The sequence below is a fragment of the Myxine glutinosa genome, chromosome 3 (assembly GCF_964187855.1).
Source record: "Myxine glutinosa chromosome 3, kmMyxGlut1.1, whole genome shotgun sequence".
NCBI classification, from domain to species: Eukaryota; Metazoa; Chordata; class Myxini; order Myxiniformes; family Myxinidae; genus Myxine; species Myxine glutinosa.
Window position 1 is genome coordinate 44,359,480 of NC_136263.1, and position 19,797 is coordinate 44,379,276.

The following is a 19,797-nucleotide window of genomic DNA, read 5'->3' on the forward strand; positions in this document are numbered from 1 at the left end:
ACCTTCGCCCATCTTTGGCAGTGTGACTGTCAACCCAACGGGATTCTGGTCTCGATACGACATCGGACTGACGATCACTGGAGTGGATCGACTTTGGCTTGAAGCCGGAACCAACTTTGGCTTGAAGCCGGGACAGAGACATTGGGGATGTTCTTTTCGCTCACGTGGAGCACAGTGAGTTATATATTACGAAACTGATGGTACCATCATAGGAATGATATATATTGATTGTACTTTTGATTAATATTTTTACTGTACCGTTATTCTTGTGTGACCTTAATACAATACTTGTTTGTTGGTAACAATTGGTGTGGTTTCACCATTGATCTTTGGCATACAGAATAACACATCTTTCTTCCGTGACTCCTCTCGGGGCTCGGAGGTACACCGTGACCGGGGTTTGAGGAGAAACACGTAACACTAACAAAAACATTCAGGTGCATTTTCGTCTGCTGGTGTTGATGAGCTGATAAGGTGTGAACATCCAATTACTGCCAAGGAATATCTGAAAATATTAGGGAAAGGATTACTTCACAGCCTCCAAAAGTTATTTACTGGAGAGAAAAGCAAAGAAGTCGTTTTTCAACAAGATAATGCACCTGCCCATATTGCAAAAGCCACCAACAAGTGGTTGGAGAAAAATTTCCTGAAACTTCCCGATTTGGTCAGAGTCCCGATTTGAACCCCATAGAGAGTCTTTGGACTGAGAGCACAAACTTATTAAAAGGAAATTTGCAAATTCTGATCAACTTTGGAAAGCTGTCAAACATGAATGGGACAATATTGGTATTTCTCGGTACAAGAAGCTTTGTGAAAGTTTGACCAAACGACTGGATTATTTAAAGAAACCTAAGGTACAAGCTATTCCATGCATATTCCTTCCATACATCATATTCTATACATTACATACTATTCCATGCACACATCTATTGTACAGTCTAAAAATGTGCTGAGATATCACTGCACACACTTTGCCTCCAATCAAGAACGTGTCAATAGGTCAGCAATGTGCAATGTTCCAAAAGTATTTTTTCTTCTATCAAGTGAATTATACTTTTGTTCAAACGTTCGGTTTGTAAGTGAATTGCAATTTCTTTGATTTTTTTTATGGCGTAGCCCAAAGGGCAAAGCCATCTAGAAGTGTTTGTCCATCCGTATGCATGGATGTATGTGTGTCCCTTCAAACGTATACCAATCAGAGCTGAGGATCTGGTCACATGACAGGGTGATGTGATTACGTCTGATGTCATTACAGCGGTACAGCGACTGACTCCACACACACCACCATTTTGATTCCAATTTCGTTCAGGCTGAACATATCGTTGAACCTGTCATATATCACAATTGCCATGCTCTACCTTTACGTTTTCATTCAGTGTGAAACACAAACAAACCGATTGTTAAAATGATCATCAAATATCGAAAGCATCGGCGTTACGGGTCTTCCAACGACACAGTACTTATAGGCCTTAGGCTTCATGGCTCACCTTCAGGCCGCTTTGGACGCATTAGCCCAGGTTTCTTAATACAGTAGTATTGTTTTCGTAATAATAATAATAATAATAATAATAATAATAATAATAATAGTGTTAATACTAATAATATAGTAAATATAATCGTAACACTGCAATCCCTTTGTCGTTATTGCAAAGTTTCTCGATTGAAGCGGTGTATGGTTGGTTCATTGTTGACTCAAAACATAGAATAAACTAATACCGGGATTAGCCGGTATCGTGCGTGTGTCTCGTGGTGAAAAGAGTCCTTAAGTTTTGCAGTTTTGTTTTTAGCTTATTTTAATTCATATTAGAATTTAGCAAACGAGGGAGTTCCAATGCTTCAATATGGATTCATAATGACTGTCCAGACACCTTGAGCTCCCTGTATCGCACGGTTCGGTGCTGGGGTTCTGCCTCTGAGGCCTACGTGGTTCTGCAGTGACCGACCCTCTGATGGTCTCAGTTCCGGCGAGGTGCACCCTCCCTCCCATGCCAGCATGGACTGCATGCCCCTGTTCTTGGATGTGGCGGTTTTTGTGATGTTTGGGTTCATGACCTTTCGAGCCGCTCTTGCAGTCTCGGACATATATTTTAAAAACCTGGACCCGCAATGCGCCTGATTGGCTGAAGTCAGAGCGAGTAGATCGGCGGCCATGTTTGTGTGACACTCGCTTGTAAACAAACCAACGTGATAATGTGGATGCATAGGTCAGGGAATCATATTTTCTTCAAAATATTCGACGATTTCGAGCAAAGTAATCAGTTTCCTGCCCGGGAGTCAGACATCGTGAGTAATGCAAAATCGTTGAGGTGAGATTTATTCCATTTCCAAGTGAATTATTGAAAAAAACGGTGATTTTGTGGATGATTACGTGGGGTATTTTGGGGTATTTTGGATGTTTGGGGTCCATTTGGTCTTCGGGGTCTTTTTAGTCTTTTTGGTCTTTAGGGTATTTTGGATCTTCAGAGTAGTTGGGGGTCTTCTGAGTCATTGGTGTCTTTTTGGTCCTCTGTCATTTGGGTCCTTGGGGTTGTTTGGGTCTTTTTGGATCCTCAGGGTCTTTGGGGTATTTTGGGTCTTCAGAGTCCTTGAGGTCTTCATGGTCTTTTGTGTCTTTAACAGTCGACGGGGTATTTTGGGTGTTTGGGGTCCATTGGGTCTTCTGGGTCTTTTCGGTCTTTGGGGTCCTCCGGGTCTTTTGGGTCTTTTCAGTCTTTTGGGTCTTTGGGGTATTTTGGGTCTTCAGAGTCCTTGGGGTCTTCTGGATTATTGGGGTCTTCATGGTCTTTTGGGTCTTCATGGTCTTTTGGGTCTTTAACAGTCTTTTTTTTTTTTTTTTTTTTTGTATACTGAATCGAGGCTCGTGAAAGAGCTGACATTTACTTCACAAACAAATCAACCAGACAAACAAAATATATAAAAAGAGGGAGCGGAAGACAAGAGAATGGGAAGCACGCAAACACTTGAGAGCACACAACATTTAAGAGCAGGGAGATGTGTGGGAGGGAGAGGGCTTGGGGGGAGGAGGCGTGGGAAGGGGGGGGGGGTGGGAGAAGTATAAAACACAAGGACACCAAGGACTTCCAGGACAGAAGTTGGTATTTCGAAAAGTGGAATTGGGGTGAAATTATCGGGGATAGAAAAGATCAAGGTTTTGGATGGGGGAAGACAAGAGATGGTGGTGAACAGCTGTTTTAAAGACGTGGAGGGTGGAGTGGGATTGAAGAGAGTGAGGGAGTTTGTTCCAGAGGCGGGAGAAAAGAGGAATGAAGGAGTGAAGGTGAGGAGAGAGTCTTGATTTTGGCAGTTTAACCATAAGAGGGTTGCAGGCAGATCTTGTGCGACCTGTAGGAATATTTGCGGGACAGAGCCCAGAGAGAGCTGGGGGGGCAAGGCCAGAGAGGAGTCGGTAGAAGACGGAAAGACCACCAACCTGCCTGCGGTGAGTGAGTGAGAGGCCCTTGGAGTTAGCTTCATCGCGGGAGATTCCAATGATTCTGAATGTTTTGCTGTGTGTGTCTTCAGGGTGTTTTGGGTCTTTGGGGTATTTTGGGTGTTTGGGGTTCATTAGGTCTTCGGTGTCTTTTTAGTCTTTTGGGTCTTCGGGGTATTTTGGATCTTCAGAGTCCTTGGGGGTCTTCTGAGTCCTTGGTGTCTTTTGGGTCCTCTGTCATTTGGGTCCTTAGGGTTGTTTGGGTCTTTTGGATCCTCGGGGTCTTTGGGGTATTTTGGGTCTTCGGAGTAATTTGGGTCTTCAGAGTCCTTGGGGTCTTCTGGGTCCTTGGGTTCTTCATGGTATTTTGTGTCTTTAACAGTCTCCAGGGTATTTTGCGTGTTTGGGGTCCATTGGGTCTTCTGGGTCCTTCGGGTATTTTAGGTCTTTTAACTGGTTGACACAGTCGTGTGTTGACACAAAGATTGCCCCTTAAACACCCCCACTCAAATCCCTCCTAAAGCACTACTCAAATCCTTTAAAACCTGAAACCTAGCCTAATGAAGGGGGACAGACACACACACACACACACACACACACACACACACACACACACACACACACACACACAGACACACAGACACACGCACAGAGACACACACACTCACACACACACACACACACACACACACACACACACACACACACACACACACACACATATTGTGTTTTATATGGTAGATTTTAATGACGAAATTAATCAATCAATTATTGCACACTGCTCCCTCCCAATACCGGCTCCATGTGCTGCACGGTGGAGGATATGTTATTTATTTATTTGCCATGGGGACGGGGTACTTTGAATGCATCTGTACTTGTTCGAGTCTTGGTTTGAAATTGAAAGCATTAAAGATTAAGATTAACCCCCATTTCGCGGGGCGGCGGGAGTGTCACACCAACATGGCCGCCAGACTGCTTCCGGTGACTTCATTAGCTCGCGTGGGAACGACAGACGCATTGCGGGTCCAGGTCTTTTACATACGTCCTGCTTGCAGTGGCCGGGAGGTTTCGGGCGGTGGGTTTCATCGGTGGGGTTTTGAGCAAGGATCGTGATTAAAGAATGCCTGAAAACTTTTGCCTTCGTACCCATGCTGTCCTTGGGCTGCTGGATAGATAGGAACTGCCCTGGATTTTTATGGATTCGGCTCCTTACTGCAATACTGCATGCCTGGCTGCACACCTGGCTCTCAGTTGTGCACCTGACTCTACGTTGTGCACCTGGCTCTCCGTTGTACACCTGGCTCTCGGTTGTGCACCTGTCTCTCTGTTGTGCACCTGGCTCTCCGTTGCACACCTGACTCTCAGTTGCACACCTGGCTCTGTGTTACATGCTTCACCTAGGTTTTGTCGGCGAAGTTTTGGATCTGCCTTGGCATCACAGATGGGCACTCCCTTCCTGCCACGGCTGCCCTCCCTCTGCTCATGACTTGATCTGCTCGCCATTGCCCCCCCCCCCCCTCTCGTCCCTGTGCCCCTTTGCCCGCTGCTTGGTCTGCGTGTGCACCTTGGTGTTCTGTGCTGCGTGTGCACCTTGGTGTTCTCTGCTGCGTGTGCATGGGAATTATCCGTGTTTTTCTGCGCAAACGCTGTGGATATCGCCGGAGTTGTGGGATGGAGGTCGGTGAGACGGTCAATGTCGTAGCCTCCATGGCTTCTTCAGTCTGGTTAAACTTCATGGGGAGGCTTGGTACATACATATATATATTTTTTTCTCGCAACACTTCATGGCGTCTTTGTTATGCACCACTCTTGGTCTACTCTACCACAATAAATTGTTTTGATCGACTTCATTATTTTGATATTTTACATTGCAATACTTTATGTTGCCTTTCATATTTTCCTTCTGGCCTTTTTGTGTTGAAATAACTTTATATTGGTTTATGCATTTTATAACTTGCGTCTTGCTGCATCTTATATTATTATTGTAAATTATTATTGTATTCAAAATGCAGAATTTGTAAATTGACTGTAATTCAGCCAATGGCTGCGAAAGTCTTTTTGGAATAACCCGATTATTAATATAATATTATTATTGTTATAATACAGCAGTATTGTTTTCATAATAGCGTTATACTAATAATATCGTAAATATAATCGTAACACTGCAATCCCTTTGTTTTCATTGCAAAGTTTCTAGATTGAAGTGGTGTACGGTTGGTTCATTGTTGACCCGAAACAAAGAATTAAACCAGTGTCTCAATGCAAATAATAATTTTAATACTTACATTATTTGCAAACTGGTATCTGGTATCCCCACGCAGGTCATTCTATCCCCACCCAGGTCATACTATCCCCACCCTTGTCATACTATCTTCAACCTTTTCATACTATCCCCACCCTTGTCTTACTATCCCCACCCAGGTCATACGATCCCCACCCAGGTCATACTATCTTCACCCTTTTCATACTATCCCCACCCAGGTCATACTATCTTCACCCTTTTCATACTATCCCCACCGAGGTCATTCTATCCCCACCCAGGTCATACTATCCCCACCCTTGTCATATCATCCTAACCCTTGTCATACTATCCTCACCCTTTTCATACTATTGTCGCGGAAGTGTGGAGTGAGACTCAAGACGCCAATGCCCGGAAACAGGTTTTACAAAAGGTCATGACTTTATTAACTAATAATTCACTTGTTTCAATCATAATAAAGAACTACAATACAATAACGAATTTGGTAATTCAAGTCGTTGGTTCTTCTTCTTCGGCCTTCTGCGCTGGCCTCGCTCCATACTCGTTCGTTCCGTTGGGCAGGGATTCTGATGACAAGTGCTCTCGACTCCAAGTATGTTTCCTGTCTTTATGGGCCTTGTCGCGCTAATCCCTTCTCCGCAAATGCCCCGAGGTCATCCACGCTCGCCTCATCGGAGCCGGTTCGCTCCCCCCCTGCTGGGAGTACATTTGGCTCACAAAGAAGAGGGTGCTCTAGCCCGGGGTTGTGACCAGGTGGACGAGAGATTACGTTCGTGCAAATTCCTGACATTCATTTACGAATGGCTCTCTGCTTCGCCCTCCAAATTCCAACGATCAATGAGTTACATTTCCACAATTCCCTCATCTTTTTGTTTTTGTTTATATTAACCATTAATCTAAACATCAATATAAGTAAACAATCAATCACTCCAAGTAAACATCAATACAAGTATAAGTAAACAATCAATCACTATAAGTAAATATCAATACAAGTATAAGTAAACAATCAATCACTATAAGTAAATATCAATACAAGTATAAGTAAACAATCAATCACTATAAGTAAATATCAATACAAGTATAAGTAAACAATCAATCACTATAAGTAAATATCAATACAAGTACTCAAACCACAACTTTGGTAATTAAATTCCCTTAGGCATACACCGTCATCCTGCAAGAATCACAAAACATTTCATTGGTCATTGACTCCTTCCATATTGTTCAATCTATTGCATTTGCATCACAAATATCTTTTCAAAACAACACTTCACCATCACCAAGATACAACAATTTCACTTCATTTTCAAGTTTTGTAAAGCATCTGCACCATCTGGCAAAAACGTTTGCCTCCACACCAATGTTGACTTTGTTTGAAAGGAAGGGCTGATCACTTGTGTTTGAATCCAGGTATGAAACATTGTCTGTCTTCATAACACCTGCACTACTTCGTGTAGGATTTCGCTGTTGTGGTAACAGTGCGGAGTCATAGACTGACCCTGCTATCCATGTAGCATTCTTGCCACTTTGGCTGTAAACCATAGTAATTCCTGAACAAGGCCTTCGCCCAGTTGTAGTCGACTTGCCTCCTCCCTCATTGTGACTGGGCAGCAAGTATTGGTGTGACGTTGATTGGCCAGCAAGATGTGGAACAGGGATGCCGGATGCATCCACAATGATGTTGGGACCATGGTGTTCAGGTCATCCATGGTCCATACCAGGAGTGGCCCGCAGAATCGTGCACAGCTGTTGTGAAAAGGCACAGCCATTGGTTTGCAGTTCCATGCTGGCTCCCCGGAAGTTGGTGAAGTAATAACATATGTCCCCGCTTTTCACAGAGGTTGCAGGTAAAATGTCGTTGTCCTGCAACTTCTGATGTGATGAATGTTCGAAGCCTTCGAACAAGAGTAAGTGATCGCCTTTCTTTCATATGTTGCAGTGTGATCCAGGCAAATGGTCACATAAATTTCCTTGGTGAAGGTAAGCATCCATCTCCAAGTTACACAGGAGAATGTCTTCATCATTCTTTGAGAAAGAGGGTGTATGCCACGATTAACTTCCTTTTTTTAGACACAAATTTTCTTTTCTCGAACTTCTTCCCAATTCCGTTAGCACCCCCTTCAAATGTGATCTCGTCTTATCCTTATGCTCAGTCACATCTGAATCTGCTTTCCACACACACTGAATCAGATAGGGTACATCCTACCATGAAATCAGCATACTCATGTATGTCTTCCGACAGTTTCACATTCAACAATTTGTTGTTTTTCCTTAAACATTTAAAAGTTATATTCATTTATATGCGTCACACAAATAATATTCAATCAGGTATGTATTTCACTACTAAACTAAGAATAGCATCCACAAATGCTTTCAGGTTAATATAGTTCAAAAATTAACTCATGCAGGTATTTTAGCACTACTCTAAGAAAATAAATTGTATATGATTACAATCACAAACGGGAATATCTAATTCCCAACAACAATTTTCCCAAACCAGCAAATTAAGCATAATGTATTATTACCATAATTCCTCTCCACTTTTTCTTTTCCCCTTTTTTTTTATTTTTATTTTTTATTTTTATCAATCTCCTATGGTTTATCATTTCGTTCCAATATACCGCAACCAAAGGTTTTAAACAAAGCTCTACCAAACTATTTCCAATGTGAACAAAAAATGCCAGTGAAACAATGATTCGAAGAATTAACTTCAAGGGGTCAATAAATTTATTCTATAACCAGATCTAATTTTCCCATCCAATAGTTTGCCTTGCCACATGTCATATTATAACACTTTAATAAACCTTCGAAAAATGTTTCCCATCTCAACAAATTTCCTTTTTTACAAATAGCCATGTGTAACTTACGTATTTAACTACAATTTCCTCTCAATTTGTTTGGTCTAAATGGCCACAAAAGTGGCTGCCAGCATGCAGTACCGTTTTTTATCTACCAAGTAAGTGCTTGTCCACACAAGACCTCTACCAAAATGTTGTTTGTAAAAACAAATCTGGGATTTCTGATTACATGGATGCACTCTCAGGACATTTTCAGGCTGCTGTTAACAATCCACTATGATAAATTAATTCCTTTACCCACAATCAAATAATTAGTACAAATTGAGGATATTATCCCTATCACATTCATTTATAGATTCATTATGTTGGATCTAATTTTTTTTCCAATAATTTTCCACTGCTGTAAGGAAGAACAATAGCTCTCATAAGTCTTAGTAATATCGTACTTAATTTACCCAGCATCGAATAATTTATTTACTATCCTTTCTCATCTGTTAACCAGTGACTTTGTTTGAACTCCAGAACTCAAAACTCACAATAGTTCAAACCAGCAACATTTTCTTTACTATTTTCCCATATCATCTATGCCTAATACACATCCATACATACAGCACAATTTATATGCTGATAAAATTCAAGTTTATATATATAAAAATCTGTGAGCAGAGTACTCTGGGAAGTCAGTGGAAGACCTCTCCCAAATTTGGCTAATTTTGTACTCCCACATTTTTTATGAAGCTCATATCTATAAATAGCTTTGATTCTCATATAAATTCTATCAAAATGGAATCTCAAGATTACTCCCAATTTTTTTTATTTTTTTTTATCATGAATTTACTATCAATGAATGGCTGCTCATAACTCAGCAAATCAAATCTTTATATTCCATCTCCCTTGACAAAAAGGATAATGTTCATAATCAAATTATATTTCTATTTTATTTTACGAATTCTCTCGATATGCGATCCCATCCACATGGACCTATCTATTTTCAGACAAGGCACACTGTCGGTGTCAACAATCTTGTAAGATTGATACACAAAACACACACACACACATGCATTATGCATATTTGTTTGCGTTGGAACCATTATTTACAGATCAAGATGGGTGTCAATTTTATTTCAATTTCATAAAATTTGTCCATCAAATTTAAAATGCTAATACACAAATAGACTAAAAGTCTATTCTTAGAAAACCCCTATGATGTCACATTGAAATTACCCTTTCAGTTTATCCAAATTTGACTACGCACCCATTTGCATGTCAGTCGACCACTGACCTATCAATCGTGCGGAACAATAGTCCGAAATTCCCACCTGATCATCATGTGACTCTTGTCACTTGGTTTGCCAAAACATTGCAAAGCAATTGTTCCAAACTTTGTACATTTAAAATTTTGTGCCCAACATAAAAGATCCAATTTCGTTATTTGATCAATTAATTATCAATTTGCTTACAAGCAAAAGAAAAATGAATAATTCTTGCTCCGAAAACTTTTCAGACACAAGAATCATCGACAGTTATTCATGTTTGTCCAGTAATCTAATTTGTTGAGGCCAATCGTCATTTGGGATTTGTCGCAATGAAGGCCTAATCATTGTCTGAGGTATCGGTCAGCACTGGTACCCTTGATCTTGGTTTACCCTATGAACTTGTCTTCCTTTTGGTATGGGCATGCCCTTTTCCAATGTCCCCTCTTTCCACAATTGAAACACCGGTTTCTGTTGTTACCTGGTATGTCCTCTTGTTGACTTGTCTTGCTGGGTTGCATGTCTGGGTCTTTGGGTTGCCATTTTGACCTCTGGTTATCTCCTGACTCATAGTTGTTGTCTGTTGCACTGTTGTGTTGTTGCATAGAAACCCTGTTGCGTTGGTTCGTAGTCATCAGGGCTTGTGTCTGTAGTTGCATTAATTTTTCGGCATTTATAGCACTGTTCCTGGCCTGAATTCGCTGATGATGCAAAGCATAATTCAATATTTCTTGCATTGGCTTGCCTTCCCAAGCAATACACTGTCTTTCCACTTCACTCTTCAATTTTGGCAACAGACCATTAATAAAAAGGGGTTTTAGGGCGTTATCGATTTGTGCCCGGTCTATTCCCGAATATAGTCGAAAAACATCTCGCAATCTGTCTAAATATTCACTAGCATCCTCTCCTGTTCTCTGTTTGCACGTAACCACTTTATTCCAATCAGTGACGGGCGGCAATTTTTGTATGGCCTCTATTAATTTATTTATCTGTGCCATTTTAGCCTCCGTGGGTATGTCTAATTGTCCATTTACTGCATGTACCCAGTTTGCCTCACTCATTAATGTCTTCAAAATGGTGGTATTTGGAATTACCCACTTTAAGAGTATTTCCATGTCTCTTACAGTCGGCAATTGCGTCTCCACAATCAATCGTAGCTCCTCTGCGAATTGAAGTGGATCTGTTTTGATTGATGGCATACCGCTCTGTAATGCCTTCAATTGGTGTATTTGCCAAGGTCTATACATTAAATCTGGGCGTTCCTCGTTCACCCCTGGAAATTGTCGCTGCGGAAAATTCATAACGCCACCGTTCTCAAAACCTCCGTGTGGGAGGGTCAAGTTTTGAGTGTTCATTGGCCAATCATATTGATCGTTGGATAGATTGGCATTTATCACTGGCCCTTTACTCCTTGTATAGTGGGCTGGGGGGTATGTTGACGTTGTTGCAGCTGGTTGTATCGCTTGCCCACTTTGAGTCGGTTCCTGTCCTCCAGTTGCACCCTCTTGGGTAGTTACCTCAACTGGGGCACTGCTTTCACCTGTCTTCTGTCGGCTAGAGCCAATCGTTCCACTTTGTACCGGTTCTTCGGCAGGTAGAGGTACAGGTACTTCCTGTGGCTGATATACAATATTTCGCCGATAGGGTGGAGGAGTTTCCTCTTCTAGTTCATTTATCTCGTATGACCTTGCTTCTGGGTACACTCTGGACTGGGATCGCTTTCCATTGCTAACTTCAAGAGGCATTTGAGTGGATACCTTTTCCAATCTATGTTGTATCTGCTTCATTTCTTTCTTCACACCCCCCATTTTCGTTTTGGTCTCCCTGTCTCTAGACTCGATGTCCCAGTAATAAAATGGTTTCCATTCCACCTTCAACTTCTGTCTGTCTCTTGCTTCTAATTCTTCTCTGAGTGTTTCCAATGTGTTTCTGTCAAACGTGCCATCCATGGGGAACTCCTTTTTCCTCCCTTTTGTCCATTTATGCCAAGATTCCACATCTTTAAGTGAATCTGGACCATATTGCTGATACATGTGGTTGACACAAGCACCTCTTTGGGACAAGTCCAGTTGACCTTGTTTACCCTTGCAGACTCCATTTCCCATTTTGCCTGTATGTGAATAACACTCAATATTCACTCATTGTACCAGGTACTTTACTAGGATCTGCGGTTTGGAATGCACCTGTACACCTCTGTACTATATGTACTGTAAATAAAATCTACTGGAGTTTGTTCCACCTTTTCTCAAAGTAGCGTTGGATGTGTTGTAGCTTGTTCCTCGAAAGCTTCAGTCGTACCTCCAGGAAGGATCTCTCCACCTGTGGCTTTTGCACAATCCAATCTCACAATCTCACAGATCAGTATTTGCAGATGAGCCAAAGGGTCAGTATGAAATGGGTGAATTCTCAGGTGTCCGCTCTGTTGAAGGGGAAATCACACAATGGTAACCGCACATATATCTATATATAAACTCACCACCTTGCTCAATTTTCCAAGGTTGTCTTCACATTGATAATATCTCACAAAGATATCAAAGCTTCTTTCTTGAGACCGCATTTTCATCAATCAAACGATCAATTTATTCAATTCAATTTATCCAGTTAAATTTATTCAATTAAATTCAATCAATTAGATTCAATCAATCAACAATTCAATCAATTATTCAATTTCAAATTAATTCATCAATATTCATCAATAAATCAAATTTATCATTTTGGATGACTCCTTGCATAAGCCCTTTCCCCAATGATGTCAGGACAGGTCCATCTATTGACTGAGATCGAAGCTCATCGGTCGTCACCTCTGGTTCATACCTCATGTCAATTGACGAATCACTGTTCTGTCCTAGGGTCATATCTGACCTATTTCTTCCATTTTGCCTGGTCTCCACAAATTTTCTTTGCAACCACTAAAGGCAACTCATCCTTCATTTGTGAGACCGCCAACATGGATGGCAGATATTAAAGTTCTTGGGGAAAAATATCTCATCATTTTTCTTTTAATAGTACCAAAATCTCTTGGCAATATAAATTTCGTAACACTCCTGAAATAAGACTGTAAAATTCCTTCAATCATACTAAATTTTGAAACTCCATCGCTTGTAACACCCAGTTTATCCCATAGGGCTTGAAAGTTCTTTCCCAAGTTCATGCAATCATTCTGCATTTGAACCCTATGATATCATTCATAATAATCATCATGATTTTATAGTCATGGTCCTATCATAATCATCTATTTAAAACGAACATTTCCTTTATCACCACAGCTATGTGGTATAATCAACAATAGAATAAAACTGTACACAGCAACAGGCTACCTCATGGCCACTTAGTATACCTATTGACAATAAGTCATAACAATATCGAATAATCATTGAACAATTAAAAATCGCTTCTACTGCTCCAGCCGCAGCATTCGTCATTTTGTTTGCTCATCCGCGTGACCAAAACGAAATAAAGGGAGCTCAACCATTACACAGCGCTTTTAATGGCGCATGCCATAGGAACTCAACGCAATTTCGACTCGGCCAGAAAAACGAGCAAATTTTGCAGGATGTTAACTGGAATTAGCCGTGAAAATATATACAAAATACACAAAAATACACACCCACAAAAATAAACAACAAAACCCAAACAAACCCAAGGTCGACCATCTTACACAGTAAATTTCATCATTTCAGCATTTCATCATTTCAGCATTTCATCATTTCGTATTGATTGCTGAAATATTCCAGGGTTTATACACACCTTAAAAGAGGTATGCGTGGTGTTGCCCCCTCCCACGTTTATTCCAGGGTTTATACACACCTTAAAAGAGGTATGCGTGGTGTTGCCCCCTCCCACGTTAATTACTCATTAAATTACTCATTAATTTACTCATTAAATTACTCATTAATTTACTCATTAAATTACTCATTAACTTACTCATTAAATTACTCATTAATTTACTCATTAAATTACTCATTAAATTACTCATTAATTTACTCATTAAATTACTCATTAATTACATTTTACTCATAATTTTACTTTAATACTTTTTACTTTTTACTTTACTTTAATACTTTTTACTTAATACTTTACTTTAATTATAAATTACTTTACTTTACTTTACTTTACTTTAAATTACTTTACTTTAATACTTAATACTTTACTTAATACTTTAATACTTTAATACTTTCATACTTAATAATACTTTACTTTAATACTTTAATACTCATAATTTAATAATTTTATTCATAATTACATTTTAATTACTCATTAAATTACTCATTAAATTACTCATTAAATTACTCATTAAATTACTCATTAATTACATTTTACTCATAATTTTACTTTAATACTTTTTATAGTGATTGATTGTTTACTTATACTTGTATTGATATTTACTTATAGTGATTGATTGTTTACTTATACTTGTATTGATGTTTACTTGGAGTGATTGATTGTTTACTTATATTGATGTTTAGATTAATGGTTAATATAAACAAAAACAAAAAGATGAGGGAATTGTGGAAATGTAACTCATTGATCGTTGGAATTTGGAGGGCGAAGCAGAGAGCCATTCGTAAATGAATGTCAGGAATTTGCACGAACGTAATCTCTCGTCCACCTGGTCACAACCCCGGGCTAGAGCACCCTCTTCTTTGTGAGCCAAATGTACTCCCAGCAGGGGGGGAGCGAACCGGCTCCGATGAGGCGAGCGTGGATGACCTCGGGGCATTTGCGGAGAAGGGATTAGCGCGACAAGGCCCATAAAGACAGGAAACATACTTGGAGTCGAGAGCACTTGTCATCAGAATCCCTGCCCAACGGAACGAACGAGTACGGAGCGAGGCCAGCGCAGAAGGCCGAAGAAGAAGAACCAACGACTTGAATTACCAAATTCGTTATTGTATTGTAGTTCTTTATTATGATTGAAACAAGTGAATTATTAGTTAATAAAGTCATGACCTTTTGTAAAACCTGTTTCCGGGGATTGGCGTCTTGAGTCTCACTCCACACTTCCGCGACACTATCCTCACCCTTTTCATACTATCCCCACCCTTGTCATACTATCCCCACCCTTGTATACTATCCCCACCCTTGTCATGGTATCCCCACCCTTGTCATACTATCCTCACCCTTTTTTTTTTTTTTTTTTAGTATACAGAATCGAGGCTCGTAAAAGAGCAAACATTTATCAAACAAACAAGCAAACAAAGTATATAAAAAGGGGAGCGGCAGACAAGATGGGGAGAGAAGGGGAGGAAGCACACAAACACAACATTTGAGAGCAGTGACATCAGGAGATGTGTGGGAGGGAGAGGGCATGGGGGGAGGCAGGATAGGTATAAAATGCAAGGACACCAAGGACTTCCAGGAAAGCAGTTGGTATTTCAAAAAAGTGGATTTGGGGTGAAATTAGAGGGGGTAGAAAAGATCAAGGTTTTGGATTGGGGAAGATAAGAGAGATGGTGGTGAACAGCTGTTTTAAAGACCTGGAGGGAGGGGTGGGATTGAAGAGAGTGAGGGAGTTTGTTCCATAGGCGGGAGAAAAGAGGAATGAAGGAGTGAAGGTGAGCAGAGAGTCTTGATTTTGGCAGTTTAACCAGAAGAGGGTTGCAGGCAGATCTTGTGCGACCTGTAGGAATATTTGGGGGACAGAGCCCAGAGAGGGTTGGGGGAGCAAGGCCGGAGAGGAGTCGGTAGAAGACGGAAAGACCACCAACCTGTCTGCGGTGAGTAAGTGAAAGGCCCTCGGAGATAGCTTCATCGCGGGAGATTCCAATGATTCTGAACGCTTTGGTTTCAACAGCGTGAAGACGAGCTAGGTGTGAGGCAGGAGCACCAGCCCAGAGGGGAGAGCAGTACTCCATTGAGCTGCGGATGAAAGCCTTGTATGTGGTGAGGAGCTCAGGTGTGCCAAGGAAGGACTTCGCACCACGGAGGATGCCCAGTCGGTGACTGGCTTTGGAGGCCAGATTTGAAATGTGGTTTTCCCAGGAAAGATCATGGCAGATAGTGAGACCCAAAAGCTTGAGTGACAGAACTTCTTGGAGAGGATTATTCAGAAAGTAGATGGGAGGGTTGTCCAGTCGGTCTGGATACTATCTTTTCATACTATCTTCACCCTTTTCATACTATCCTCACCCTTTTCATACTATCCTCACCCTTTTCATAATATCCTCACCCTTGTCATACCATCCTCACCCTTTTCATACTATCCTCACCCTTTTCATACTATCTTCACGCTTGTCATACTATCCTCACCCTTTTCATACTATCCCCACCCTTGTCCTACTATCCTCACCCTTTTCATACTATCCTCACCCTTTTCATACTATCCTCACCCTTTTCATACTATCCTCACTCTTTTCATACTATCCTCACCCTTTTCATACTATCCTCACCCTTGTCATACTATCTTCACCCTTTTCATACCATCTTCACCCTTGTCATACCATCTTCACCCTTTTCATACTATCTTCACCCTTTTCATACTATCCTCACCCTTTTCATACTATCCTCACCCTTTTCATACTATCCTCACACTTTTCAGACTATCCCCACCCTTGTCATACTATCTTCACCCTTTTCATACTATCCTCACCCTTTTCATACTATCCTCACCCTTTTCATACTATCCTCACCCTTTTCATACTATCCTCACCCTTGTCATACTATCCTCACCCTTTTCATACTATCCCCACCCTTGTCCTACTATCCTCACTCTTTTCATACTATCCCCACCCTTGTCCTACTATCCTCACCCTTTTCATACTATCCTCACCCTTTTCATACTATCTTCATCCTTTTCATACTATCCTCACCCTTGTCATACTATCTTCACCCTTTTCATACTATCTTCACCCTTTTCATACTATCCCCACCCTTGTCCTACTATCCTTAGCCTTTTCATACTATCCTCACCCTTTTCATACTATCCTCAACCTTTTCATACTATCCTCACCCTTGTCATACTATCCTCACCCTTGTCATACTATCTTCACCCTTTTCATACTATCTTCACCCTTTTCATACTATCCTCACCCTTGTCATACTATCTTCACTCTTTTCATAATATCCTCAGCCTTTTCATACTATCCCCACCCTTGTCCTACTATCCTCACCCTTTTCATACTATCCTCACTCTTTTCATACTATCCCCACCCTTGTCCTACTATCCTCACCCTTTTCATACGATCCTCACACTTTTCATACTATCCTCACCCTTTTCATACTATCCTCACCCTTTTCATACTATCCTCACACTTTTCATACTATCCCCACCCTTGTCATACTATCTTCACCCTTTTCATACTATCCTCACCCTTGTCATACTATCTTCACCCTTGTCATACCATCTTCACCCTTTTCATACTATCCTCACCCTTTTCATACTATCCTCACCCTTTTCATACCATCTTCACCCTTTTCATACTATCCTCACCCTTTTCATACTATCCTCACCCTTTTCATACTATCCTCACACTTTTCATACTTTCCCCACCCTTGTCATACTATCCTCACCCTTTTCATACTATCCTCACCCTTGTCATACTATCTTCACCCTTTTCATACCATCTTCACCCTTGTCATACCATCTTCACCCTTTTCATACAATCTTCACCCTTTTCATACTATCCTCACCCTTTTCATACTATCCTCACCCTTTTCATACTATCCTCACCCTTTTCATACTATCCTCACCCTTTTCATACTATCCCCACCCTTGTCCGTCTATCCTCACCCTTTTCATACTATCCTCACCCTTTTCATACTATCCTCACCCTTTTCATACTTTCCTCACCCTTTTCATACTATCCTCACCCTTTTCATACTGTCCTCACCCTTTTCATACTATCCTCACCCTTTTCATACTATCCTCACCCTTTTCATACTATCCTCACCCTTTTCATACTATCCTCACCCTTTTCATACTATCCTCACCCTTTTCATACTATCCCCACCCTTGTCCGTCTATCCTCACCCTTTTCATACTATCCTCACCCTTTTCATACTATCCTCACCCTTTTCATACTATCCTCACCCTTTTCATACTATCCTCACCCTTTTCATACTGTCCTCACCCTTTTCATACTATCCTCACCCTTTTCATACTATCCTCATCCTTTTCATACTATCCTCACCCTTTTCATACTATCCTCACCCTTTTCATACTATCCTCACCCTTTTCATACTATCCTCACCCTTTTCATGCTATGCTCACCCTTTTCATACTATCCTCACCCTTTTCATACTATCCTCACCCTTTTCATACTATCCTCACCCTTTTCATACTATCCTCACCCTTTTCATACTATCCTCACCCTTTTCATACTATCCTCACCCTTTTCATACTGTCCTCACCCTTTTCATACTATCCTCACCCTTTTCATACTATCCTCACCCTTTTCATACTATCCTCACTCCTTTCATACTATCCTCACCCTTTTCATACTATCCCCACCCTTGTCCGTCTATCCTCACCCTTTTCATACTATCCTCACCCTTTTCATACTATCCTCACCCTTTTCATACTATCCTCACCCTTTTCATACTATCCTCACCCTTTTCATGCTATGCTCACCCTTTTCATACTATCCTCACCCTTTTCATACTATCCTCACCCTTTTCATACTATCCTCACCCTTTTCATGCTATGCTCACCCTTTTCATACTATCCTCACCCTTGTCATACTATCCTCACCCTTTTCATACTATCCCCACACTTGTCATACTATCCCCACACTTGTCATACTATCCCCACCCAGGTCATACTATCCCCACACTTGTCATACTATCCTCACCCTTGTCATACTATCCCCACACTTGTCATACTATCCCCACCCTTGTTATAATATCCCCACACTTGTCATACTATCCCCACACTTGTCATACTATCCCCACCCAGGTCATACTATCCCCACACTTGTCATACTATCCTCACCCTTGTCATACTATCCTCACCCTTTTCATACTATCCCCACACTTGTCATACTATCCCCACACTTGTCATACTATCCCCACCCAGGTCATACTATCCCCACACTTGTCATACTATCCTCACCCTTGTCATACTATCCTCACCCTTTTCATACTATCCCCACACTTGTCATACTATCCTCACCCTTGTCATACTATCCTCACCCTTTTCATACTATCCCCACACTTGTCATACTATCCCCACACTTGTCATACTATCCCCACCCAGGTCATACTATCCCCACACTTGTCATACTATCCCCACACTTGTCATACTATCCCCACCCAGGTCATACTATCCCCACACTTGTCATACTATCCTCACCCTTGTCATACTATCCTCACCCTTTTCATACTATCCCCACACTTGTCATACTATCCCCACACTTGTCATACTATCCCCACCCAGGTCATATGAACCTCTTCAACTAAAGTATTAAACAAGCCCGGCTATCCGATGTTAGACGTTCGGTCTTGTTTAACGATGCATCAACGATGTAAGAATTATTATTTTTTCCTTCTCCCAAACTGTTCGTGTTCATTAAATGTTTTTCCTCATTATATTAATTATGATATTAAAAACACACCACACACCACATTTTTAATACCTCCGTCATCTCCAACCTTTACCAATCGTTTATCTCGTTATATAACTCCTTGTTGTATTAATATAACACCGATCCCAAGTTTCTCACCTGATCCTGTAATTTCAGCCCCACTCTGCTCTCTTCCCTCCTGTAGATGATACGGGAGTTCATGACGAGCGTCACCGGTACTCTTAATAACATCTCCCGTGTTCCCGAGAACCGCAGCTGCCTCCGCCAGGCCGGTGTGCAAGATTCCTTGAAATTTTACTCCAGCCTGGATGACGATATGTTCAAACTGGATGCTTTGGAGATCACAGCCCACGTGGTGGATGTCTTGGATTGTGATCCCCTGGGAAACTCCACAGGTGATGATTTGATCTTCCTTTCTCACTTCCACTGCTCGAGTTAACAGGAGAATTTGAGGATTGATTTCATTATTCTATGAATATAACAATGGAATACCTGGGTCGATTCATTTTGATAGGTTTGGAATACCTGGATCGCT

At 41.1% G+C, this 19,797-nt stretch overlaps 1 protein-coding gene across 2 annotated transcripts in view; it reads left to right on the forward strand.

Annotated features, from left to right (window-relative positions):
- LOC137423623 (uncharacterized) overlaps positions 1-19,797 on the forward strand; it is a 364,689-nt gene that overhangs the window by 281,323 nt on the left and 63,569 nt on the right. For both annotated transcript variants that reach the window (XM_078773964.1, XM_078773961.1), the window contains exon 6: positions 19,447-19,657. In XM_078773964.1, the coding sequence (XP_078630090.1) occupies positions 19,447-19,657 (211 nt within the window). The remainder of the gene's footprint in view (positions 1-19,446; positions 19,658-19,797) is intronic.